This window comes from Hippoglossus stenolepis, chromosome 13 (assembly GCF_022539355.2).
Source record: "Hippoglossus stenolepis isolate QCI-W04-F060 chromosome 13, HSTE1.2, whole genome shotgun sequence".
In the NCBI taxonomy this organism is placed as follows: Eukaryota; Metazoa; Chordata; class Actinopteri; order Pleuronectiformes; family Pleuronectidae; genus Hippoglossus; species Hippoglossus stenolepis.
This window is the reverse complement of record NC_061495.1, coordinates 22,340,097-22,366,890: the sequence shown is the minus strand read 5'-3', so window position 1 is coordinate 22,366,890 and position 26,794 is coordinate 22,340,097. Positions and strand designations below refer to the sequence as shown.

General features: G+C 40.2%; 1 protein-coding gene across 1 annotated transcript; it reads right to left on the bottom strand.

Moving 5' to 3' along the window:
* Positions 1 to 756: 756 nt before the first annotated feature.
* On the bottom strand, positions 757 to 26,699 carry abcb6b (ATP-binding cassette, sub-family B (MDR/TAP), member 6b). The gene is made up of 19 exons (XM_035175136.2): positions 26,640 to 26,699; positions 25,171 to 25,369; positions 22,523 to 22,615; positions 22,345 to 22,421; positions 22,097 to 22,212; positions 21,899 to 22,020; positions 21,370 to 21,479; positions 21,153 to 21,218; positions 20,938 to 21,063; positions 19,697 to 19,773; positions 19,179 to 19,242; positions 17,340 to 17,425; positions 16,692 to 16,749; positions 15,838 to 15,942; positions 9,720 to 9,894; positions 9,494 to 9,606; positions 8,442 to 8,536; positions 3,256 to 3,324; positions 757 to 874 (listed from the first exon to the last, which is right to left on the bottom strand). The coding sequence occupies exons 1-19, from the start codon at positions 26,697 to 26,699 to the stop codon at positions 757 to 759; spliced, it is 1,929 nt and encodes a 642-aa protein (XP_035031027.1).
* Between the last annotated feature and the right edge of the window lie 95 nt (positions 26,700 to 26,794).

Here is a 26,794-nt window from a genome sequence, read left to right as displayed (position 1 = left end):
TGCTGATATAGTGTTTCCCCCAAACAGTAACTTTCAACCCATTCAGGATGTTTTGACCAAAACAATCACAGTAACACAATCGCCTCGGTTTTTAATGACTCAGGTGGAATCATGTGTCCACTGCTTCTTCTTCTGCTGCAGAGGAAACTTTCACCTTGACATTTCACTAAGTTCTCACCATTGTTCCTTGCAGCTTTGCCACCATGATGCCACTGAGCAAACATGACCATTTCTTGCAGCTAGTTTTCTACGATGGTTGCTACTTTCAAGGATATGCAGACGAGGTCTCAGGCTACATCCACACTTCGAGTTAACTTTAAAATGTATCACTTTTGTTACATTTCTGTAGTATCCTGAGATCCTTGGAAATTGTTTCATATTTTGGCTTCATTTTGTCAGTGGGAGAAGGTGGAGAAGCATCGTCAACCATAAATTAAAGTCTATGATTCCTCATACTGAAAAATTCCAGTCTTACTCAAATCTAATAAAAGTAGAGATTGATGAATACTAAATAAATTGTAACTCTTAGGGAGTTGAAATTAAGTGTAATTAATTATAATGAAAATGGTTATTTTTGTTAACTGTTCCTACTGCTTCTTAGCCACAGTGAATTTGGGTAATTTAATAACCAGCTGCAGAGTTTCACTTTCTTCGGATTTATTTTATGCAGTGGTGCATATACACGAGAATATGTTAGATATGAAAAAAGTATGTGATGAGTTCAGAATCAAAAAAGTTTGAAAGTCAAGTTCTACGTCAAGTTTCCTGAGCTTGATTGTTGATGTGTGTTTCTGTTGTTGGTCCGTTGAGAGTTTTCTGCTGTTTCATCCACATGGCTGCATACAGGCCTCCCTGGAGCAGCAGCTCTTCGTGTCTGGATGAAACAAGAAAATAGGAGGAAACAAGAATGACACAAGACAACAAAGAGTCAAACACCAGTATTGCAACTTTTCCTTCAACATGGAATGGTTTCTGCTCCGGTTTGTGCACCAGAATCTGGATCTTTCGCAGCATTTTGAACAGGAATATATTGATTTCGGAACCTGCAAATTTGGTTCCCAGTTGCACCATGGGTCCAAGAATCAAAGCTAAGTTGGTGGAAAAGTTGGTCAATGTGAATCTCTAGCTGCACGTAAACTCTTGAGAACATCCAGACATTCTCCAGTGAGGCTGTGTGTGAGAATGCAAACGCCCGAGTAAGAGCCTCTCTGGAGTTTCTCCGGCCAGCCCCCTTGTGAAAACTCCGCACAATGTGAGAACATGGCAGGAGATCCTCCGCAGGATTCACCGCGAGTGAGTTGGTGTGCTGATGAAAGCGACAGATGCAAAAATGAAAAAACAAAAGGAATACAAATAACCCAGGATGAAGCAGAGCCATACACGTTCAAAACAGACAAAGATGTCAAGAAAGTTTTTGTGGATAAGTTTTGATGCCGGTGTCGATGAGCTGTTAGGTCCTGGCCTTAAAGAAACTGTAGATCCTGGATGAGGTTTTGAGTAATTCTGCTGATTGACAGATTGAAGGAAATGTGGAGCAGGCGGAAGAGGACGTGGGTCACTCATAATGTCTTGTGACACCAGAGCTGCGTTAAGAACAAAGTTTAGCTGTTTAAAATCTTCTTGGAGACTTTAACCAACTTTACTATGAATTAATAATACCACAAGGCTGTGACTGTCTGGACTGCAAGATGGAGAGAGAGAGAGAGAGAGAGAGAGAGAGAGAGAGAGAGAGAGAAAGAGAGGGTCAGAAATTAATTAAAAACAGCAGGTTCAGGAAGGAGAAAGTGATGGAAACGCGGAGATGGGATCAAAAAAAGCGAAGGGAGAAGTGAAGAAAAGTCAAGTGGTCAATCGGACCAGAGACATGGAAGAGGAAAAAGAGGAAGGAGAGAAAAGTACGTAAACCTAAGACTAAAAATACTTTCACACCAAAGCAGAAACATTCTTGTGAGAAGACTTAATCACGGAATTGTTATTTCATTGTTTTATTTATCTTCTCATTGAATATGATACTTGTTAAGTTTCCGAATGACAAACACAGGCATATATAAAAGTGACAAACACTAAATAAGGTTTGGCTTGACTGAAATCAAACCATTTTCAGGTATGAACTCCAGAAATGATCTGGGAAATTGGGTCTCGACATTTTCTGGAGTTTGTTTTTCCACAAATAAAGAAGCAGCAGGAGATTGTCTGGGTCCGACTAGTTCACAGTGAGCCTGGGTAGAGCAGCAGGAGGCAGGACATGACGTATACACTCTGCTGTGGCATTTCCCCCACATTTTACTTGGGGGCTGACAGGAAAAGTTTCAGAAAATGTGAGGAACAACTGGCTCGGACATTTGCGTTCTTACTTAAAGCCCCTCCCTAAAATTTCAGGAGAATATCCGGGGTTCAGTTCATGTCTGAAAGCAGCCACAGTTCAGGTGAGCCACAGATTAAAGGTTTAAAACTCTGAAGGGATGTGATCTATCGAAGACCGTATTTGTTGTTTGCTGCCCAAAAGTGGACAAAAAAGACCATGTATATTTTTCAGGTGTATCTTTGTAAGAACTATTTACAAAAACGTTTTTTTGGATGCGTGTTGTTTTCACACATAAACAGCGTTTTTCAGAATTAGCCGGCTCAGATTGGATGGTCCATGTAAGACTAAAGGTAAACCCCGGGGACAGGATGAGGCCTCCTCCTGGCTTTGTCTCACGATGCACCCCCACACTTTGAGGCACAAATTGGGTGTATTCTGACACCGGAGGTTAAATGGGCCTGTCCTGTGTTTACATCACAGTGTCAATCAAAAGATGAATGGTTTTCAGATGGTTTGCCTTCCACCTGCCTGCAGGGTTAAATCGTGTTCTGCTGCGAGTGGTGGTTTAACGCCAGCGTGCATGTGTTTTTACTGCTCCAGATGTGACCACCTCATCTCTTAGGTGTGTTCTCGCTGATACCGCGCTGTCATCCTTTGTGTGTCTGTGAAACAGTGTGCGAGAAAGGAAGTCTTCGTAACCAGCTCCTATATCAAAAGATCTTATGCATCAGCAGGTAAGTGACAGCTCCACTGTGTGTGTGTGATGGTCAATCAGCCTCTGGGGCTGAGATGGATACCAGAAGGTTTAAGGCTCACACACTAAAACACAATCTGAGGTTTTGATCTACCGATAACAAATTTGCAAGCACTTAGGACACACAACAACATTTAGGTGTCTCTCTCACACACACACACACACACGGGATGGAGGAGGAAAAAAACATCCTTACCTTCCTCTTTCTGCTACGTGTCCATTGTGAACCACCAGGATCTGGTCTGCTCTGACGATGGTGGATAACCTGCAACATCACAATCAATGTTACTCGTTGCATGTTGCTCCAACCGTGTCTCCTGTAAATTTAGTTCACATACTTCTAACCTGTTTTCCTAATTTCAATGTCACGGCAGCATATTCACTGGCTGGATTATGTTCAGAGGTCAGTGGCCATTCTCAATCTGCCTGTTTGTAATGTTGTGTTCACTCGTCCTGTGTTGATACTTCAGAATTATTCCTTGTCATTGGTGAGTCATCCTCAAACACTTCTACAATATACTGTCACTTTTTTTGTTTGTGTGCAGAGCTTTTTATAAACAGTCTATGGTGCCGAGTGAAGTTAGGACACTTTGTGTTCATCCTACCTGGTTTATCGGCACTGAAGATTTTACAGTCAATGTTTAAAAAAACAAAAAAACTTGATTTGCTTTTCTACTGTTCACATGTGTGGTTTACATGAAAGTTTGAATGATTTGCTTAACTACTGTTATTTTTCAGGTATTCCAGAATCTGTTAAGCCATCGACACACAATCTTTAAACCAGAGTTCACAACTCTTCAAAATAAAAGCTTGGCGATTCAGCTCAATATAAAGTATTAGAGCAACAAAACGAACGTTATGCTTTTTGATTTGAAGACAACTTGCCAAAGATACATATTACACATTTATATATATATATATATATGATAAATTTATATATATATAAATGTGTAGCTCCTTCACAGCAATGTTCCCATGTTCTGAGATTGCAGCCTCAAACGTTGACATTTTATTACAGAGAAGAGAATTCAGAAATATTCTTTTAACACAAGTAAGATGTCACAAAGGTTTACGTTAAAAACTTTTAACCAGTCCGCTTCTTTACAGTGCTTTGGAAATTTCTTGAGAAATTCCATAAGGGCCATAGGTTGGGAATAGAGGGATGAGGAAAATGAAGAAATGGGAAAAGAGGAACACATCTAAAGAAAGGAAGAGCAGTTAGTCCCAATGTGTGGTTAGATGTTAAATATACTCAACTGCCCTATAAAGGTAAAATACACAGTCACTCCTCAGTAACCACTCACAGAAACATACCAACACACTCACACAGCTGAGGACGTCGCTCAGGGCTGGAGAACTCTGAATGAACTTGTCTGTAAATTATTAAAGTTAATATTTATAACCGTGCTCTGATGAGAGTCTGATTAAAGCCACACTCAGCGATCTGAATGGTTCTCAGGGACGGACGCAACTTTGCCCTGTTACCAAGAAAATGATTTCCCAGGTGCACCGATGAAAGTTTTCCACAGATGCTTAATTTTCTCGATGATAAATGTACGAATATGACATCTTGGAATCTAAAAATAGGATTTTTGAAAACTGAAGGGGACACATCACCCGGTCCCCAGTGGATATTACGCTCGTATGAAGAACCCCCCAACAAAAAAAAATAGGCCTCTGCAAACTGCTGAATGCCACTTTAAAGCTTCAGCAGAGCCGCCACTCTGCTTTAATGTCATCGAGACCATCTCTGGACGTCCGCCTGCTCAATATTTGATAGAAAGCCTCGGTCACAGGTAGAAATATCTCTCTCCAGAGAACGCAGATGTCAACGTTTGTTTTTTTCTCCTCTCATTCAGGCTTGTGAGCGAGAAGAAAACATCCAGTGTGTTTACATGCAGATATTTTATTGAAGGTATAGTTCATGTCCTGAGTTTAGGTTTTGCAAAAAGAAAATTCTTTTTTTAACAAAGATTTCTAACCTATGGTCAGTGAAGTGGAAGAATCTGCTGACTTTCTTAAAACTACAAACTGTTTCTAGTTTTGTCAGGGGAAGTTTAAAGGAGACAAATTATGTTCTTTCAGTGTTTCTTTCCTCTTGTCTGTTTTAAAGTTTTTTCGTGACGTAAAAGTTCTGCAAATTTAAAACCCATAAGTCTGGTAAAAAGAGCTGCTCTCCTGAAACATCTTCCCAATAGTGTATCTAATCCTTCCGAATCATTGTGATGTCTTTGTGGTTTTTACACATACCGTATATGACACAGTGAGCTTGATGCCATGTTCAGGAGCTGGTGAAAAATCCATCCAATAAATGAGAGTCACGACCTGCCTGCTGTGTTTGTGTTTTAATTTCATTTAAGGCCCGACTGAGTCAGTCAATAAAAACAGATCTGATCCAGACTCCATCTGCTGCTATTGAAAGATTAAGAAGCTGCTGGATCAAAGACTCTCGCTCAACATATAATCAACATGGAGGAGAGAGACTTACACTGTAAAACAAACAGTTGATTAAAGAAGGAATGTAATAATAATCACAGCAAAAATAATCAACTAGATCATTTAGTGTATTTGGGACAAATTATAAATTATAAGTTGAAAACTGAAACAAACTCATTTATTTGATGCCAGTGTTAACATACTTAATAAATACAAATTTAAATATTGTTCCTCTGACACATTTGTGTGATAATGTCAAAGTAACAGGAAAGTTAAGTTAATCAAAATACTAATGTTGGTTACAGATACTCAAATATCTAAATAAATTACTTAAATTTCCAGTAACTTCAATGTTACAGGAGATGGAGACATTTAAAGTGTTTGTGCCACAATGTTTGCTGAGATGTATATCTGAGTCACAGATGACGAGTCACAGTCAACATCTGTAACCAGTGTTTGTATGTGTGGCTCAGAGTTTCCATACAGGTGTAAAAACATGTTTGTTCTTTCGGCGTGTCTCAGGGAACAATGTTCCTTTAACTATTAGGTGCAGGACTCTTACAATTACCTTGGCTCATGCTTCAAAATGTGTGAAAATGGGTTTCAATACGATCAGGTTTTGAGACTGGCAGTGGAATTGTCTATGGGAGGGTACGATGATGTAATTAGAATCATTGGTAACTGAGACTCAAATCGGACATACACTCTGCAATTTGAGCCTGATTTTGGGGATGCAATGAGTCGATTCTCCCAAAATCAGTTTAATCAGTACTCACTGTGTCTGCACGAAATAGCAGAACACAACAGTAGGAAATGTACAGTAGTTTACGGCTGGAAGCAGCTGCACAGCAAGAAAGAGAAAGGAGGAGATAAAGTGGTTCTTACTGTAATCAGACTGTAGCTAGAGAGCAATTTACAATATAGTAGCCTCAAATTTATTTTTTTTCCTTTCTGCAAAACAGCCAAACCAAACGGCCCCACCTCTTTACAATCCAACTGTGTCTTAGACACATATGACAACATGATGAATGCAGCCCATTTCTACATGGTTAGCATTGTTGTGACGGAGACACCGGTCCGATCTGGTCCGGAGGAGCCGATGCAACGTGCAGTGTGAGCAGTCAGGTCATGTCAGACAATCGAACCTTAGAGTGAGCACATTGTGAGCTTTAATAATAAACAAATACAAATATATAGATATATAACTGAGCCCATAGCTGCTACAACATTTACAGATCCTGCGGCCTTGTTTATTGTAGCCTTTTGCCAAATTTGATCCTAGGCCACCTTGTAGGCTGATTATTAATGATTATTAATGAATTGTTAATTACTTCTGCCTATAGCACATGTTGCTGGGACAGAAAGAAAATTGGGGCAAAATCAAATCAACACTATTTTTAACACCATCACAGAATGTTTGTCACAGTGTTTAACTTGTTGTTCAGATAAAAGTTGTTAAACCTTTGTTTCGGTTGTTTTAGTTTTGTCAGTCATTCTTTTAAAATTTAACCTTTTGCTTTGGACCAGTTGATCAAACGAGTCAACCCTGTTCAGTACAATAGAGACCATGGTTTAGTAATGTCAGTCACAGAGAAAGATAAACATGATCCATTGTGTGGAGTAAGTGATGAAAACTGGATCCGTGCAGTGATGCAGGAATCAGCTCCACAGGCTGCTTCACTCCTGATGCAGTTTAGTGTCTGCGATTGTCAGAGCCTTTCAAGTCTTTTTTCAAAATCACTCTGACTGATGAACGAGCAGACATCTGTTTCTTTTACTTTTGTTGACCTGTCATCACGCGTCACCTCATATCCTCCAATCAGCTTTCCCTTTAATCTCTCCATCCTTCTCTTTGTGTGCGCTCTAATCCTGTTTTTCTTTCACCACGTCCCACTTTTCCTTTCATCTTCTCTATTCACATTTGGTTTTCCTTTTCAGTTCATGTCCTGTATTATCATGGCTGTTACCACATTGTAACAGACCGTTGACATTTTTTAGAACAAGGGATAGAAACCCATGGCCAGTTCCACATTGTACAATGTGCTTGTCCACAATAAAACAAGGACTATAACAATGGTATGAACACAATATAACATACTTCACTAGTTACCTTCATTTACCAGTTCTGATCAGTTCAATAAGGTTGAGCTGAATGTTCATCAAACCACAGATTACAACATCCTCACTTCATTGGTGTGATATTTTATTAAGTTCAAATTTCATTCTGCTAAGATTTTAATTGGCATTGCTATCCAGTCATGATTGCTGCAAAGATCCACAGATAGCTCTTGTTGGAAATATTGCAACACCCTAACAGTCCTTTGAGCAAAGCTGAGTTCCTGAATTTGGTGTAAATACATCTACAGATCCTGTGGCCTTGTTTGCCGTCGCCTTTTTGTCAAATCTGATCCTAGGCCACCTCGTTAGCAGCTCTGTGGGCCGCTTCTTCCAACTTTCAAAAAGAAAACTGAGGCAAAACCATGTTGGACATGTTGCAACACTGGAACAACTAAAAGCAAAAGCTGAGCTACATTTTCACGTAACTAACTTTAGGTGCTTCCAGACAAGCACAGAAGTCCAGACCTTTTCCTGAAAGGACTGTGAGAATTCAAACGTCAGAGTCCTGCTGCTCCACCAGGGCTCCACCACTCGCCTAAACGTTCCAGATGTTTTCCTGTTGTTGTGAACAAGTCTGACCCGGACAATCTCCTGCTGCATTCTTCATATGTGACGAACAAACTAAAGAAACTATCTGGACCTAATTTTGCTGAAATTTTTCCAGAGTTCAAACAGCTTTTCTGTCTCATTAGAGAATTCAATGATAGTCAACAAGTAACTGCTCAAGTAAAAAAAAAGGAAACCTATAAAGAAGCTTAATGGTCATAAATACAGAAAGCAGGAGGTTTTCTTCCTAATGAGACACATCTTCAGATCATGTAATGTCACCTGTGTGCGACCACTATAGTCGTCCTGTTGTTGCAGACCTTGGCCAGTGAAGCCTGGATGTTCCTCTCAGTTTGGGTGTCCAGGGAAGAAGTGGCCTAATGGACAAAACACAGTAAAATAATACAGTAAAATGAATCACTGTTGTTGCAGGAGACACCACAAGAAAAGAACAGTTCCGCTATTAACCGATAAAATGTGTGAGTTCACGACTGCTTTATGTCTTTGTTTTTTCGGATGTCGTATAATTTGTTCTCTTGTAAAACAAAAGAAGATCTAGCACTTAAAGAATTTCCTCAGTGAAGAAAGCTTAAATGGCTAAAATTGGACACAGGTCTTTTTTATGACGCAGTGGTGAAGACGGCAGTTACAGCCAGACATGGCCGGAGATGTTTATAATTGAAATCAGGCTGAGATGTACAGAGGACTTTACATGGACACTGGAATAAGTTTCTCGGCTGTGTGACTTTTATTATCGAAAATATCTTGAACAGGGAAGTTAACAACCCACTGTGACCTCAGCCACTGGTTTGAATTTTGAGTTGGTCATTTTGTCCAGAGCAATCATGTTTTTTCTAAGACCAGAAGTAACCATATTTGGAAAAAAACGGGGTGAGGCCTGCACGCCAACCTACACCTGGCACCTGCACCCATTGGACGCTGCTAGCTGTCAATCACACAGTGATTTATGGTCTATTTGACTCTAAATGGATCATAATTTTCAAAATAAACATCAGCTGTATTGAAGAAGACTTTAGGACTCTATAGAAACATCTAGTGCAGGTCGTTCAAGAGAATACAGGTTTCAGTCACTTCCACATTGGCTTCACCTTCTGCAGCCGGAGTCTACGTCCATCTTTAAATACAGTCGATATAAACAGGTGCAAGTGCTGCCAAGTTCTCTTTCAGTGGGCAAAAATAAAAGTTTTGTCAGGGATAATGGGCCTTGACCTGGAAACTAGTGGAAATACTTTTTGACCGTTCACATCTTCTTGAAGAAGCTGCTGAAAATCCTATATTTGAAGTGACTTTTTTTTTGTATGTTGCCTCCTCACCTCATCCAGCAGAATGATCTTAGGCTCCTTCAGGATGGTTCGAGCAATCGCCACTCTTTGCTTCTCCCCGCCACTGAGCTTCAGCCCTCGCTCGCCCACCTCCGTGTCATAGCCTAGCACAGCGCCACAAAACAACGTGAATTGGCAAACACAACACAACTCAGCAAAAACAGGTACATTTTTACAATTAGCATTTAAACACACCACAAACACACCGTGGCCTGACCCTGAGGTAGCTCCAGTATTCTGGTGTGTATGTCAGCAGCCATGGCAGCTCTCTCCACCTCGTGGTCGGTGGCTGTAATTCGGCTGTAGCGGATGTTGTTGCCGATGGTGTCGTTGAAAAGAACCGTATCCTGGGGAACCACGCCAATGAACGACCTTAGAGAAGACTGGTGCACCTGAGACACAGCAAGGAAAATGAGGTAGAGACTTATTGTAACATTACACTAGTCCTGAACCCATTTGCTGGTTATCCTTCTGCTAATCCTTAATTCTTATGTGGATTGGAGAGATGTATGCATTTAAACTCTATCGTTTTAGGCGTTCGTGCCGACAGTCAGTGGCCGGAGTCGTTATGTTGTCGTCCCTTTCTCGAGAATGTGAAATCTCAGGAACACCTCCAGGAAATCCTTTCTTTTTTGGTATTTGTCATTTGGACTAACACACGAACTGATTCAGAATTAATTGGTCAAATGTCAAAGTCACTGTGACCTTACAAACTAGGTTTTTGGTCAATATCTCAGGAAAGGTTTGAAGGAATTTATTCAATTATGGTTCAACGTTCACTTAGATTCACAGATTAACTGATTAGATTTGGCCTCTTGAACATGATTTCTCAAGTCTGCCTTCAGGGAATTTCTACAAATCTGAATCTCTCTTGGTTTTTCCTTCTTTTTCACTGTCTCTCCCTCTCTCTCTCTCTCTCTCACACACACACACACACACACACAAACACACACACACACACACACACACACACACACACACACACACACACACACACACACACACACACACACACACACACACACACACACACACACACACACACACTCTAAGCATACATCTACATAAATGTTGCATGACTAAATTCATCCTATACTATATAATGCATGCTGCTCCAGGTCACAGATAGTACACATGTCTTAAAGTAATTTCTGTGCTCTCTCTGAGGCTTTAATGCACACAATTTTTTTTGTCCTTTATCTTTCCTACAATTAACAACTTCAATTAAAACTGGGGGTGGATAAAATGTAATAAGTTTGCGTTTGTTCTCAGAGCAGAGAGAGCTCAAATCTCGAGAATTTCTTTTTCAACCAAAAGTGGCTGACTGCAGTAAAGGCAATAAACACTGTCTCCTCTATGTTAGTGGATGGGACATGGACCAAATGTCATTTTAGGTAGTTCTTATCACGATGATGTAGGTTCAAGTGTTTTGTTCAATGTTTCTAAGAAGCGACAGTAACGACGGTAACAAATATACCTTTCAACTATATCATTGGATTTATATCTTCCCTGTGATTAATGTAAACTGTTTGCAGAACATTTCTTTGTACCATTCTGTAGTATATGTATCTAATCCTAATACATGTAGCCGTGGCGGAGGAATGCGCTCTCCATGTGTCCGTCCAGCTTTTAAGATTGAAACCGTGTTGAAGTGAATCTCACAAGGAACTGTTTTGTATTTTCTCCTCAGTTGCTGCAAAGGACTTCTTCTGTCTGCGTTTATTAAATCCCTTGTCACGTTCATCAGGATCAATGATGATTGAAATGTTTAACATTTGATCAGAAGGAACGAGATGTTATGAAAAACCATCACACACTGTGGGATTTTATCTTCATTCTACTGTTAAGAGCAGATGAGGCAGATCATACTGACATCAATATGCTGCATGTGTCCAAACGAGTGAAATCGTTGTGATGTGTTTCCCCTGTTCAACAATAAACCTCTCAGCATCCTATGAATTTTGGCTCCTTCTCATCCAGATATAATTTCCTGTTTTCATCGACTCTCAGGTCAGTTTGCAGAACTTTTGAGTCTTTCCTGTGGAAAGCTTTACTCGGCAGCCACAACAATACAAATTCCATTTCCTGCACCAGCTCGGTCTTGGCTAGTTATCACTCACTTTCCCCTAATTCGAACTTTGCTGCTCACTTTTGTCATTTCTTCCACTCTAGAACAACATCACATCTGTTTCTGATAGAGGCGGAGCTGTAGCACCGAGTGTTTTAAAAGGAGAAAGACACAGATGTAGAAGAAAAAAAGGCAAAAGGGGAAAACCCCCCAAAAAAGAAAGGCTTTTAATGTTTATCATTGAAACATGACATCAAAAGAGGAAATGTGAGTGTGAGGCAGCTGTCCTCACTCACATGAGATAATCACCGTCATTAAAGTAAATCTGTGAGATGATGTAGAATTTATTTCTTCAACCCTCCTTTCAACAAAATATGTTTTTTATCAGCTGCTTTGCCAAATATGTTCAGCAGTAAAAACAGTTGCTCATAGAGAGGAGGTCGGCTGGACGGTTCGGTAAAAGCACTGAGCTCCAACACCACATAATGACCACAACAAACTGAGGATCATGACAAATTATGGTCTGTCATGTGCTTGTGTTGACTCTTTTAATACTGACCAAGACCACAATCTGACCAGACGATTAAAAGTTTCAAAATGAAAAGCTCTCTTTTATAAAAGGTCTCAAATAGGAGGTCAGATGAATATCATGCTCATTCTTTAAAAACAACACGACATAGACTAACATTAGGAAGCAGGGAAAATAATCTAGTATTTTGTTGACCCATCCCGACCTTGTCCCATCACCTCGCGATTTATTGCCAGCAGAGACATAGGGTATCAGCTTTTGTATTTGTATTTCATTTTAATTTATTTATAATAAGGTTTATAGAGAAACTAAAATATCAAGTCTCTGTTAAATGTATTTGTCATAAGGGTTAGATACCATCTTGTATCAACTGTTTCTTCTAATCAATGTAACATAAATAGTTATTTTGTTATTGTAGTTATTTCAGCTACACATGACACTTGTGTCCGTCCTGCGAGAGGATCCCTCACATGTGGCTCTGTCTGACTTGTTTTCGGTAGTTTTACTCTTGTTGAGGGTTAAGAACAGAGGATGTTGCACCCTGTTAAGATCTATGAGACAAATTGTGATTTGTGAATATGGGCTATACAAATAAAATTTGATTGATGAACTTCAAGATACACGAAGCAACCATCTTGCGTATGCGTATTAACATCAAGTCTTTTCCAACCTTTAGGAATCATTACTTGTATCGGACATTTTACACTTATTCTCTTCACATAACACGTCATCGAAGGTCTGTTATTATGTTACTCATGGACAGAGCCGACAGATATTTCCAGCCTTTGTGTTCTTAGTTACCTCTCTGCAAGAAAACAAACATTTGTCTATACAACTATTAATTTAACAGGTTGGCTGTATATTCTGTGCCCTTGTGTCAAGTTCTAATGATTCAGCTTATAAAGCTTCATAAATAGTTGATTGCCTGATTACTCAGCTGACCAACAGGAAGGTGTGTCATAAAATAACAGGGAAGCATGGGTAGTTATGAGCAGTGCCAACATGTTGAAACCAGCTTAGCAGACAGGTTTTATCACCTAAAATCAAAAAAAGCAACCCTGACTGGCACCTTAAAAAAAACACAAACAGATGACTTATTCAGTAACCGGCCGTCAGCGTTGGGGTCAGCATGACTGGACACGTCAGAGCTGCATCACATGTGGCAGCCATATGCCGATACAAACAGAATGGCACAGGACAGACCACTCCCGAGGTCTGAGGGCCTGAGCTGTGTTCACTGTGTTGCACAAGTTTGCAGCAAAACTAACGTGATCCAAAGAACAAGAAGTATCCGTGCTGATGAAATTAGTATCCGATCAAGGTAAATCTCTGCATGTCTCGGTTTGAAAATCAGTTGTATGAGGCGTAGCGATGTGATTTTATGTCAACAAGCAGAAAAAGAGATATGAAGGAGGCAACCTTTTCTTAGCTAGAAACAGGACGTAATGGCAAAGCAGCTCAATCCAGGACTTAAGATTTTGTCCAAACCCACTTTTGATTTGTCACTAATTATCACGTTATTTTGTTCAATCGAAACACAAATAGAAATGTAAAAACACAAGCAGTGAGGATGCTATAGCTAGTCCAGAGCCAGGCTAGCTGTCTGTACCAGCTTGCAGTTTCCATGCTAAACTGAGCGAATTGCGTGCAAGCTCTAGCTTTATATTTACAGAGAAATGTTGAACTATTTCTTTATCGGTAAATAATAATTAATAATCTTTGCACTTCTGGTCAGATACTAACTGCAATTCATTTGCGTTGTACTTGCACAATGACAATCAAGTCAAATCAAATCTCATCTAAAGATTTTTGCATCCAGTGACTCTTTGAATTGCCCTCTGGGGACAAATACAGTTGTTTTGAATTTGAATTGAACCGCTACTGTTGCACAGTTATACTGAGACTGATACTTTTCCTAACAGCTCTTTTGATTAAAAAAGTGCATGTCACATTGGAAAATGTGATTAACTCTTGTGGACATTCTATTTCTGTAGAATTTCCGTTTCAGTGTCGAGTATTGTGGCGCTAAGCTTTGTTCCTGGGCATCAAAACAAAATGTTTGTGTCTTGACAACACTCATTGGACTCAAACACATACCACACAGATTCTGTTTCAACCACATGAGCATAGTTAATACAGCTATAAGACTGAAGTACTTGCTAAGACGGACGCAGTTTTACAGAGTAGAAATGGCCAACGAGTGCTTTGATAGTGACATGTTATAAAAAAAAAGTATTTACAGAGTACAACAAGTGTGGTGGATTTTAATGGAGTGACAACAGGCAATGTGTCAAACAGATGTGTAAAAAAAACTGCTGGCATGATACTCAGAGGTCAACATCCTCCTCACTGTCGCTCCGTTAAAGAAGTGAAACTTTACGCCCACCTGCTAATCAAAGGTCATTTTTAATAATTCATCATTTTATACATTTGGTTTTCTATATTCGATGTCATTTTCTCATTTTTCCTCTTTGTAATTTCCATGTTATGTTCGAAAGATTTCATCAGGTGGGTTGGGCCTTTAATGTTTTTTTTTGGCATTTAATTGTGATGCTTCACAACAACAGAATCATTCAGCAGAGGAAGAGGAGGAGTTTTACCACTTCTTTCTCTTCCTCTTCTGTAAATAAAAACCCTGTTTGATAAAGAGTCTGATTCAACTTTAAGAGAATTCCTCATGTGCATATGTGTGCATTGATTAAACGTTCCTCCTGCTGTGTAATTACAAACAACGTCCTCTTAATCGTCACCAGCCTCTTCATCCCAGCAAGTATGTTTGTGGTATGAAAACACGTGTACATGTGTGTGTGTGTGTGTGTGAGAGAGAGTGTTTGTACAGTTTGGGTTTTATTGGGACTTATGGCAAATCATAAACAGAGATACTTCAACCACAGCGACAATAAATGGGCTCTCTACACACAAACACACACACACACACACACACACACACACACACACACACACACACACACACACACACACACACACACACACACACACACACACACACACACGTGGTGTCTGGACTCGTTGCTGCATTATTTAGGAACCTTTTACTATGATTTATTCACAGTGTGACTGTGGCTCACACACTTAGTCCAGCTTTGTGTGTGTGTGTGTGTGGAAGTGTGTGTAAGGGTGTGTGTGTGTGTGACTGAGAGAGAGAGAGTGGAAACAGGGAAAGTGCAAGTCAAAGTACGTGAGGCTAAACCTGGAAACAGGAGATAGAAATACTACAAGAAATCAAGAAGAGGGAAATAAGCTCATTTGTTGATACCACTGTTAAAAACTTAGACTGTAAATAAAGATGGGTTTCCACTTTCTCCCACTTCCCAGAAATGAAGCTAAAACATCCTGATATGAACGTTACCATCTTGCGGATTTGAAGCCAGAGTCTGAGCAGTGTGGATCGGAGATGGAGCCACGGTATGAAGGTACCGTCAATACACAAGCTCCGTCTCAGCTGTCGATCATGACGTTTCACCCCATTTTTATATAATCAAATAACAGTGTGATAAGAACTATTTCAAATGACGATTGATTTCAAAGAAAAATGTGCTTTGACTTTTTAGTTTTGTCCATGTCCCATCTGCTAACATGGAAGCAGGGCTTATGATCTATACTGCAGCCACAATTCAGGTGGCGATCGAGATCCTTTGGCTCCACTTTTGGGGAGCAATCTGTGATCCATCTTCATAAACAGTCAATGCAACGAACTGTGTGTGTGTGTGTGTGTACCTTGGAGATGTCCTGCCCGTCTATGCGGATGCAGCCACTCTGAGGGTCATAGAATCTGAACAAGAGACGTAGGATGGAGCTTTTCCCTGATCCAGATGGACCAACCTGCAAAAACACAAACACACACACACGCACGCGCACGCACACACGCACGCACGCACGCCCGCACGCACGCACACACACACACACACACACACACACACACACACACACACACACACACACACACACACGTTACTGGACAAGACACCTCAACTTTCATGTGGTGTTTACAACATGTGGCAGTCTGCCGCATTTCTATTGAATTTAAACGACTGGATCACCCAAACCAGATAAATGAATGTCCTCACTACTTTTACAGCATCGTGGTATTTAACTACCTCGATAGATTTGGTTCCATGATAATTCCCAGAGGGCATTTACTTAAATACTGTAGTTAAGTACTTTACTTGAATATTTCCATTTTCTGACAGTTTATACTTTAGAATTTCAAAAGCAAATTTTATATATGTTATAATAATCACGTGTTTAAAGTTTTCATAAACACATTACAGGCTCATAAAATGCAAGCACACTGTTTAAGATTAGATCAATGCTGTGTTTTTGTAATATTGTGGTTTTACATTTTTGTATTTCACCCAAGTCAAGGATCTCTTCGTTAAACAGTAGCTGCAATGAAACTGTTCATCAGAAAAAAAATGGATTAATCTGAGCAATTCTCAAAGACAAACGTTTAAAAAATGTAGCAAATAAAACCGAAAGAAGACACCACCAGAGACACAAAAAGAAAAACGTGATGCTTTGGTGGAAGTGGCCTGTTAAAGAACACTAAAGAAGGAGAGAAGATATCGTACCAGGGCGACCGTCTGCCCCGCCTCCACCGTGAAGGTCACATGTCTGAGAACCTCCATGCTGCACACACACAAACACACACATGTGGAAAAGAGCGACGGTCAGGATCCAAACAAACCTTATTTAAACTCTAATTGTGTGGATTAGAGAAAAGTCAAGACGGAGCACAAACATTTCAGATATAAGTGTTATTCTTTGAGGTTCAGAGTAAAAATGGCAGCTATTATTGTGATACAATGCACAAAGGGCAGCTCTTATCTTCGTCTTCGTTCGTCTTCCACTGTGAAATAAAGGCCAGTGCACACAGGAGGTCAACCAAGACTCCTAATTAATAAAAGTCAATGTGTTTGTCAGGGTGTCAGTCATCCTGCAGACAGCAGGCGACCATGACCAGCTGAGCTTCTTCTAAATACAGAATTCAACTGCTGCTTCTTGTCCTTATAAATAAAAGACCCTGGAACACCCATGAGTATTTCATATGTGCCATTGTTACTGAACATGTAAAATGAGAGTAAAAAACAAAGAGACAGATGTTGTACCGTCCAGTGATGCTTTATCAGCATCAAGCTATTTCTATATGTACATTCGAGTCATGTCTGTTATAGAAAGATGGATTTGGGCTACAGACAGATTCGTTGTTGGCTACACACCCAGGTACGTAGTTGAAACAGACTCTGTCAAACTCCACCTGACCTGCTGTGAGCTGCAAGTCCTGTGCATCCTCCGCATCCAGAACCTGGGAGGAGGAAGAGGAGGAGGAAGATATTTAATGCAAATCAGTCTCAATTCAAGAAGAAGAAGACATTTGCTCAAACACTTTTGTTTCTGTCATGTCGGCATCAAAGCTTTGCCTGGTCACTCGTTCTAAACTTTGGAGACAAGACAGCTCAGACAGAATGATGGAAAGTTTGAACATATACAACGACTAACACCAACACACTAACCCATTTGCTGATTTGGTGAGTAAAGATTATTTGTTCAGTTGATTGAATTGAAGGCGGAGAGCAGAGTGAGGTTATAAGATAATAATAATTTGTTTTGACACGTTATGTAACTTCTATAGATATAAGGACATTTTTATGAATTATAAGTATTTGCCACAAATGAAAACTATTAAGACATATTTATATTATTACAGTTGTGTCACTGGGGGACTTAAAGTTGTTGACACCATACACAGTATTTAAAGATGGACGACAGTACCACTCCCCATTAGAGAAGCCAAAGTGACTTGAGTGTCCCCCTAGTGGCTGGCTGCAATATAGGTCATAAACCCTGCCTCCTCCATGTTAGCAGATGGGACATGAGCTACACTAAAAAGTCAAAACACGCATTAAATATATTTTTCTCAAATACGGTTTCTGTCATTTTAGGTAGTGTTCATGTTTCCAAAAAATGGGGATTATATTTTGATGATATAAAAACGGGGTGGAACATCATGATTGACAGCTGAGACTGGCTTGTGATTGGTCTAACGCATGTATCCGTGGGACATTGACACCGCGGTCTCCATCCGTCTTTATTCACACTCTATGGTTGACACATACATCTGCTAACTGCCATTTTAATTCCATTTATAACATGATATTTCTTATAAATATGAAACACATAGACCTAAAGTTTGATGATTTCTCTTCCTGACCTCCCCCCGACTCCCCCGACCCCCCGCGCCTGCAGCTTCCCAAGCAAAAGAAAAGAGGCTGCTGTGTTTTTAAGGTGCTCTAATGCTTTTGTTTACATTCATGTGGCTGTTTACCATATCAAGGGCCTGTGAATGTAGGAGCCTTTAGTGAGGAAGGCAGAGGACGCCTTTTCCCACAGAAACACACACACACACACACACACACACACACACACACACACACACACACACACACACACACACACACACACACACACACACACACACACACACACAGGCAGACTGTGTACGCGCACAAATACACACAAAGTCACACACAAACACTTGTTGACCTCCTAATCCGCTGACCTCTGCCTATGTGAGTTTCTCTGTTTCCATGCACACAGACAGTGTGACTCTGAAAACGTTTCAGATTTTAGCTGAATTACGACATTTAATTTGATATTTTCTTGCTTATCTGAAATTATGCTTATATTGTATTTATTATCCTACCCTGTTAATAAAAACATTTACACAGCTACACCTGAGCATTAGCATTTAGTTACTATTCATGCTAATAAATAAATGATTAAATGACATCAATGACAACTTTTTATTACATTATTAACATTATCTGATCTTCCTTTATAATTGTTATTATTCTAAAATATATTTTGTGCACTGGCATTAAACATATTACCAAAATATTGATCTTATTATATTCATTCTAGCTGATTTGGGGGTATTAATATCAAAGCAAACACAAAGATATGTTGAAGGAAAGATGGTTCTGATATTGAGTTAATTAACTCCAACTGAGCTCTCTGCACTAACTGGGTCCAGGATGAATGACAAGTTTGTGACTCACCTCTTTCTTTTCCGTCAGCAGCGTCAACATGTTCTCCATGTCAACAAATGAACTTTGAATCAACCTGCAGAAACATGTGATGCACAATCAAGGTCGTAAGTTGCACTAATAGTAAATAGCAAAAGCAGAAATATTAAAATAGTGACATTCATTGTAGGTGAAGAAGTAGCCAAGGAAGTGGTGTTTTGGGAGCAGTAGTATCTTTATTTCAGATTAAAATATAAATATATAAACTTACATATATATTATTTACTCTTTACTCACTGTGTTGATAGGTTGTAGCCACGAACATGTAAATCATGTACATTTTTAGTTTAGTTAATATTAGTAGTTTGAAAAACCCAGAGTAATCCACTGGGACCCAATTACAAATTAAAAAATCAGTGTCTCAGTCTACTGTCATTTTGAAAACTATATACACTGTCTAAGACATTTAAATGAAGCAGAACATTAGGTCCTTGTTTACATTGTGTAACAGGGTTGGTAATTTGCCTCTGGTCCTGATTCTCTCATCTCACCTGTAGTAGGTACCAAACCAGTTGAGGGGGGTGTACAGCTGAATGATGTAGGTCCCAAACAGAACATAATCTCCAACCTGAGGGAAAAGGAAAACACTGAATATAAATGAACCTCTGACTAGCAGGAGTTTCTCACATATGTGAACAACATTAAACTTACCTCCTGTTTATGTTTGTGTAAAGCGGTGAAAGAGAGTTTTTGTAAACCGGGTGAAGAAAGTAACACCTACGTAGGTGACCTAATTTAATATGTGACCTCTAAAACAAACAACTTTCAGCGCTGCAGATTAAGATGTTAGTGGTCTTTAGAATTTTATATTTGTAAGACATTTAAAAAAAATACTTTTTCTGTTTATTGGGGTCAAAGGAGCTGCAATGAATCTACTGATTCAATGTTGAAGGGCCAAGTCCAAGTCTGATATTTCTGTCATGTCCAGGTCCTCATGATCCCTGAGGTCTGTGTTATTGAGGTCATGACTCACTGAGGTCAAGTCCAGAACACAGTGGTCACCTCCTGGGTCAATGTTTAATTTATAGAGATTATGGTCGAGTTGCTCGTCACTGTCAAGTCCACGTTATTGTGGTTGTCTGAAGGGCAGCGTCTCGGAAATCATGTCAAGTGACGAAGGCCACTTCGTCCAAGTCGTCACAGTCAAGTCGAGACACAGACGTCATGTCTGAGTCATTCTGGTTTTCTGAGGTCGTGGGTGACGTCCAAGAGTAAGTGAGTGAAGTTCAGTGTCTGAGTTGTAACCTCTTCCTCTGTTTACTTGTTTGGTTTTAAGCAGAGGGACAAAGACGTAAAGTTTTCAGGACCAAAATATTGACTCAGGACAAAAGCAGGTTGATGCAGAACATAGTTAACAGAAAATCCCAAACTGAGGGAACATAGAGCAAGTTAACTTCAAGGAAGAGAAGAAACATACAAAGTGAGGAGGAGGAGTGAGAGCTTGAAGAATAAATGTGTACTGAAGACAAGTGAAACACATGCAGACAATCACAAGACCGAAAAACAGGAAGTAAAAGAAAACCAAGAGACGCACAAGGTGAGAAACTTCAAAGTAAAACTGGAAGTAGCATCAAACAGGGTCTAAAAGTTGGAAAGTCACTTTAGAGTCCCGGACAATTGTGGAAAATAATCATAATAACAAAAGAAAAAAACATCAAAGACATCAGATATCATGAAATAAATTTAAAGTTTAAAAAGCTTTTTTAAAAATCTACTTCACCCAAACTCGTACCTGGAACTGTCCATCATACACCAGGTGGGAGCAGAGCAGCGATCCAGCGAGCAGACCTGATCCTATGATGATGTTCTGGGTTTGATTCAGCAGAGCGAGCGATGCCGAGCTCTTCCACTCACACTGCTACAAGACACACAATGAATGAAATGAATGAATGAATGACAATGATTTGGTTGATGATGTTTCTCTTCACCTGACAAACACTAGCTTACTTGATATTTGAGAATGGCCTCCTCGAAGCAGCGAACCTCATAATCCTCTGCGCTGTAATATTTCACCTGTGAAAATAAGCTGCTCATCAATTGGATCATCAACAATCTAATTTAAGATTCGACTCTTGAGTCTTTTCAAATAATGAAACAATGAGAAATGAAGCACTATGACAAAGATGACAGAATTATTGTTTGGAGAGGTTTTGCAGTGTGTTACCGTCTCAAAGTTGAGCAGCGAGTCGACGGCTCTGGACTTGGCGTTGTTGTCCTGAGTGTTCATCTCTCTCCTGTATTTCGTCCTCCACTCTGTGATCAGGATGGTGAAGGCTGCAGATACAGAGCATCCGATTCCCGTCAGTCCGAAATCACACAAGTGTCAAACTTCAATCGTATACAAGTACAAATTGATTCGGTGCTGAATAAATATTTTCCAGGGTTAATATTTTTATATTTTGTAAGGCAGAATTTATGTAATTTAACAGATAATTGAGTGAGAAAAACTCAGGAAAAAGTTTTGTTTTATGAAACTTTGGTGAGATAATATTATCAAATAGCTTTTGGATTAAATTTAGGTGGCTGCATTTGTTCCCTGATGCAGGAGTGCTTCAAGGGTCCTGGTGAAAGTTGTCTCCATTTCATTGTCATGTTTTCTCTGCTGCTGTTCTGATGAAACCATCTTGAACAGAAGAAAAATGTAAGAAACAAACCCAGTCAAGCTCATACAGTCCGAACACACACTGACTCACTGAGGTAAAGAACCATGCAGGTGAAAACGATGAGTCCAAACCAGATGCTGAAGTAGGAGACAAAGTAGACGATGGCGATGATGATATCACAGATGGTCGGGAGGATGCTGAACAGGATGTAGCTGAAGACAAAAACAATCACAGGTTATTACTCGCCAGCTAAATGAGTGAGTCTCCATCAGCCTCTGCCTGTCCAACCTCAGCAGGTTGTTGATGGAGGAGGTTCCTCGGTCGACGCTCCGCAGCACGTCCCCGGTGCGTCTGTCCAGGTGCCAGCGCAGAGACAAGTTGTGCAGGTGAGAAAACAAACGCAACTAAAGGGATTGAAAGAGAAAAATAGTTACTCACTTAGACCAACGTGAGACATTTACATCTGAATACATTCAAATAAATGTTTGGGCAGCATCAGGCAGCATTTCTGAGTCAGGTGGGAAAAGAAGTGGCACCTGGACGCCTCTGCTGGTGAACTGCTGAACTCTGATCCACAGAAACTGCCGAAGGTTACTGATGAAACCAGATGTGCCTACGAGGACCAGAGATAAGATGCTCATAAGTACACACACACAAACACACACACACACACACACACATTAGCTATTATGATATGAACACACACTTGTGCACCTGCCCCTCCGCCTTGCAGGAACTTGAGGAACGTGTAGATGCAGACGGTGGCGATCAGTGAAGTCCATCCGCCTCCTGAGGAAAGTTCATTCACTGCTCACACACACACACACACACACACACACACACACACACACTTCAATAAGCATATTGGGAACATCTATATTAACTAATCTTTTGTTCTATTTCCTTATAACTTTACACTCAAAGTCACATTCACCCATCACTAAGTCTTTCTATATACCGCACTTTTTCTACCAGACAACATTCACACTTTGATGGACAAGGAGGAACAGGGATCAAACCACTGACATATTGGACAGCTGTTTCCCGCTCTAGCCCCTGGACCACATCCGTCCTGGGCTCTCAGCACCTTTATCGCCAGTGATCATATGCAACAACCACCTTCTTCTCCTGTCGTATGTTATCTTTCGATGTTGCATGTGTTGTGTTGCACTTTGGTCCATGAGATTTAATTCTTCCGTTTACTTTGTATGAGGATGAACGACAATAAAAGTAAACTTGACCTTCGGTCTCTGTTTTTGGTCTCCACCACCTCCTGAGGGAAACATGTGACTCTTTAGCTGCTAAATGATCCACGATGGTCACCAGTGGGTTTTTGACTGCGTCTGTCGGCTGGACACTAGCATTTTATAGCTTTTTTTAAAACTGAAAACATTCAACACTTTTGTCACATTTTCATTTATAGGACCGTGGTCATTTTAAATAAATCTTATATTATAAATCCACAACACTTTATGAACCAAGGTCAATGATCTGGTTCTCACAGATCAAAAACATCCACAGACACACACAGACATTCACACACTCCCCTTTCTGCCACACACACACATTCTCATTCACATTCATTACCATTTTGTACAAGTGCTGGGAATCTGTTAGAAATGAATAAAGACAGAGACAGAGGAAGAAGAAGAGAAACAGAAGATCCAGAGAGAGAGAGAGAGAGAGAGACGTGTGGAGAAAAGACGGCAGAGAAATAGAAAATAAGATTGAAAAGAAATATATTTTTTTAAATGTGTGCATTCTATACTCTTCAACTTTCTTCTGTGTGTTTTCAGCGGGGGGGTATTTTCAACTCTTTGGCACTGGGTCCTGGAGTCGGAGGGGGGGGAGGCGGGGTCGGACCCAGAGACAAAACGTCCGTTGTACCGGTGCGTTAGCGCCAAGCAAAAAGGCCGCTAATGCTGGCTAAGCATGACTGGCAGGAGGGGTGACCTCCCAGAAACCCTCTGCACACACACACACACACACACACACACACACACACACACACACACACACTCACTCACGCACACACACACTCTCAACCCCCCACCTCTGAAACCTCTTCCACGCCTTCCTCATCACACAAAGCAGCACTCGGCCTCAGCGCTGGCGAACACTTTCATGTGGCTCCAAAAGCCAAATGGCCAATTTTGTCAAAGGGAAAGTGGCTGAAGACAAACTGAACGCTGACTTCCTCTGAAGTGGAGACTTCTGGGTCGTTGCCTTGTGGCGGACGCTGCCCTGCGTACAAAACAGCGTACAAAAGACCCCCCTCCTGTTGTGCACTAGAACTCATCCTTCGTATGTGTAAATGAACTTGATTCCTCCTTTAATCGTTTCTAAGATCCAACAGAACTGGGGTGTTTAGATTAAACCACAGTCTGGACTGTTCTTCAGTTTATGGTGAGAAGGGATGCAGTTATGTTTAATTTCAGTGTTGGTCCCACAAACACAAATATTCTGAGAGTCGTCAGTTACAATCCAACAGGTTGAACGCACCTGCTGAAAATGAAAACGTAACCTTTCTTGAAATTTGCCTGGTTATTAAACAATGAATCAGTTGTTTGAGCTCTCAGGTCGTGACATCTCCAGTCTCACATTTTAAGTAAAAAGAAATATAAACAGGATATCCTGGTCATGTGCTGAGATATTCTGTCAAAATAAAAGACCTTTTGAAACTAAACAGTAAAACATGGATTCTGTATTATTTAGTCTTCAGTAAAATTGAGATAAAGTAATTGTTGCCATATGGCAGGACCATGCAACAGAGGTTAACACAGCTTCTTAAAACAAAAACACAAACACACACACATAAAATAGAAATAATAATAATACAAAAATCATATAAATCAAATCAGTAGGATTCAATTCTATTAAATTACAAAATATTTTCAGAGCTTTGGTTTTTATTTAAATTTAAAATAACTCATATTAATGATAAAATAGAGAAAAATAAAACCTGTGGTGACAAACAAGGACAAATCAATCAAGGACACATGGAAACAAGTTGAATCCCACTTTAATAAATGTGACCACACTACCACCTAGAGTTTTAGGAACATAATGCAGCTGTCCAGCTTTACAGTAGATTCTGTTGTTTTGCTTTATCTATGAACTTAATGATAAATCAACATTAAACAGATGAATGTTTGTGTTTGTCAGTCAACTTAGAAATTATATCACAGAAATATTTAGTAGAAACATTATTTACCTTCATATTAAATCTATCTATCTATGCCAACATTTGTCTATCTGAATTAATCATATTTTGTTTTAAATTTTTCTTTTAGTTTTTAAACATTTCAACACTTTCATGTGAACCAAGACGCATCAGGTTCTCTTTGTGTTTTAGTTCTTACCGATGTTCTTGGAGTAAACAGGCACCAGCACATTAACCAGCCGCTCCGCCGCCAACAGGCCCACACACAGCAGCACGAGTCCCTGCAGTGCCGGAGTGCCTTTGGGCCAGACATACGGCAGCAGCAACCTCAGCTTCCTCCCAAAGCCTCGCCAGGCGGAGGGCAGATGGGAGGGGGAGGGAGGGGAGCAGTGTTGGATCTGAGGATGGAGAGAGAGAAGTCAGAAGAAGAATGTGAATGTGAGATCCTCAGGAATTATGTGGTAATTTTATAAATTTTTTATTATTTTTAATTACGTCTGGTTTTCATTTAAGCCATGTTTCCTGTTTTGTTTTTGTGAATCGGATTTTTTACGGCACCAAATGAACCAGATGTCACTTTTTGTCTCAATGGGCAAAAGTAGGAACCATAAAGATGGACGACACGACAGCTCCCTCGAGGTAAAACCAAATCACCTTCATCGCCCCTTAGTGGCTGGCTGCACTAAAGGTCATGAATATAGTAGTAGTTTATATAGTCTATATAGTATAAACACTCCTGCCCCCTCTGGCCAAAGAGTAGAAAACGCTCACTACAGCCATTATTGGTGGGGATACGTTTTCAGAGAGGACCTCTGGAGGATGTCCGCACTTTGGGTCCGGACTTTCTCTTAGAATTTGCTTTCACACATGAACAACGCAGCGGGAGATTCTCATTTACAACAGCAGAGAAATCTTAGGTGAGTGTTGGTGCAGCAGGCACAGAACGTGACCTCACACCAGCATCGGCCCTTATAATTAAGCTCTCTTGACATTGAACTTGAGTGGCTCAACTTCTCCATTCTTAGATATTTCTATTAATTTAGTTCATGTTTTAATTTTTCGCCTCTGTTGCGTGTTAGAAAGGTCATCAACACACCGACTCGCTGGCTGTGAATCCTGCGGAGGACCCTCCTGCTGTGTTCTGGGCTCATTTGGACATTCTGCGACTTTATACTCAGGGGCCGGCAGGAGAAACTCTGTAGAAAGGTCCAGAACCTCTCACTCAGACATTGGCATGTCTGGAGATTCTCAGGAGGTCAGTGCATGTCTGAACGCAGCTTCAAGTTTATTCACATCGTAGGAAAAAAATAGGGTCTTGTAATTTGCATCCTAACACCTGAGCTGACTCTATTGACATCACTCAAGACTACTCATCAGACTTCATCCGAGTATAACTGAAGATGTGTAAACTTAATCTGATGTTTAAAATTAGTTGAGTTTGACGACTGAGCTTCAGACAGACATGAGCCAGACATATGCAATTGTTTTCCAGAAGATTCAGATTTGTTATTTTCTGTCATGAATTAGTGGCACTGAGGTGTTTTGTGTGTGTTTGTGTGTGTGTGTGTGTGTGTGTCTAAAATGAGTTTACAGCCCAAGTGACTTCAAGTTTCTATTGTTTGTCTGGAATGTAAAATTTTTCAGAAATCCAATGAATCAACAACTTACCTCCACATTCACAGCTTCTCTTTTTCCACCTCGTCTGCTCTTCACTCCGAAGTTTTCCATCTGATTCACCTCCAGGTTATTTTGTGCCGTAAACACACAGAGTCGGTCACTTCTGTTCAAACCGCAAACTGATCACAGGATTATAAATGTTTCAT

Coding starts and splice junctions, on each gene's coding strand:
- abcb6b (XM_035175136.2), bottom strand. CDS start 26,699: ATGGAAAACTTCGGAGTGAAGAGCAGACGAGGTGGAAAAAGAGAAGCT. Junction 22,422..22,522: donor CCTGCAAGGCGGAGGGGCAG/GTGCACAAGTGT, acceptor TGGTCCTCGTAG/GCACATCTGGTTTCATCAGT. Junction 21,064..21,152: donor AGGCCATTCTCAAATATCAA/GTAAGCTAGTGT, acceptor TGTGTCTTGTAG/CAGTGTGAGTGGAAGAGCTC.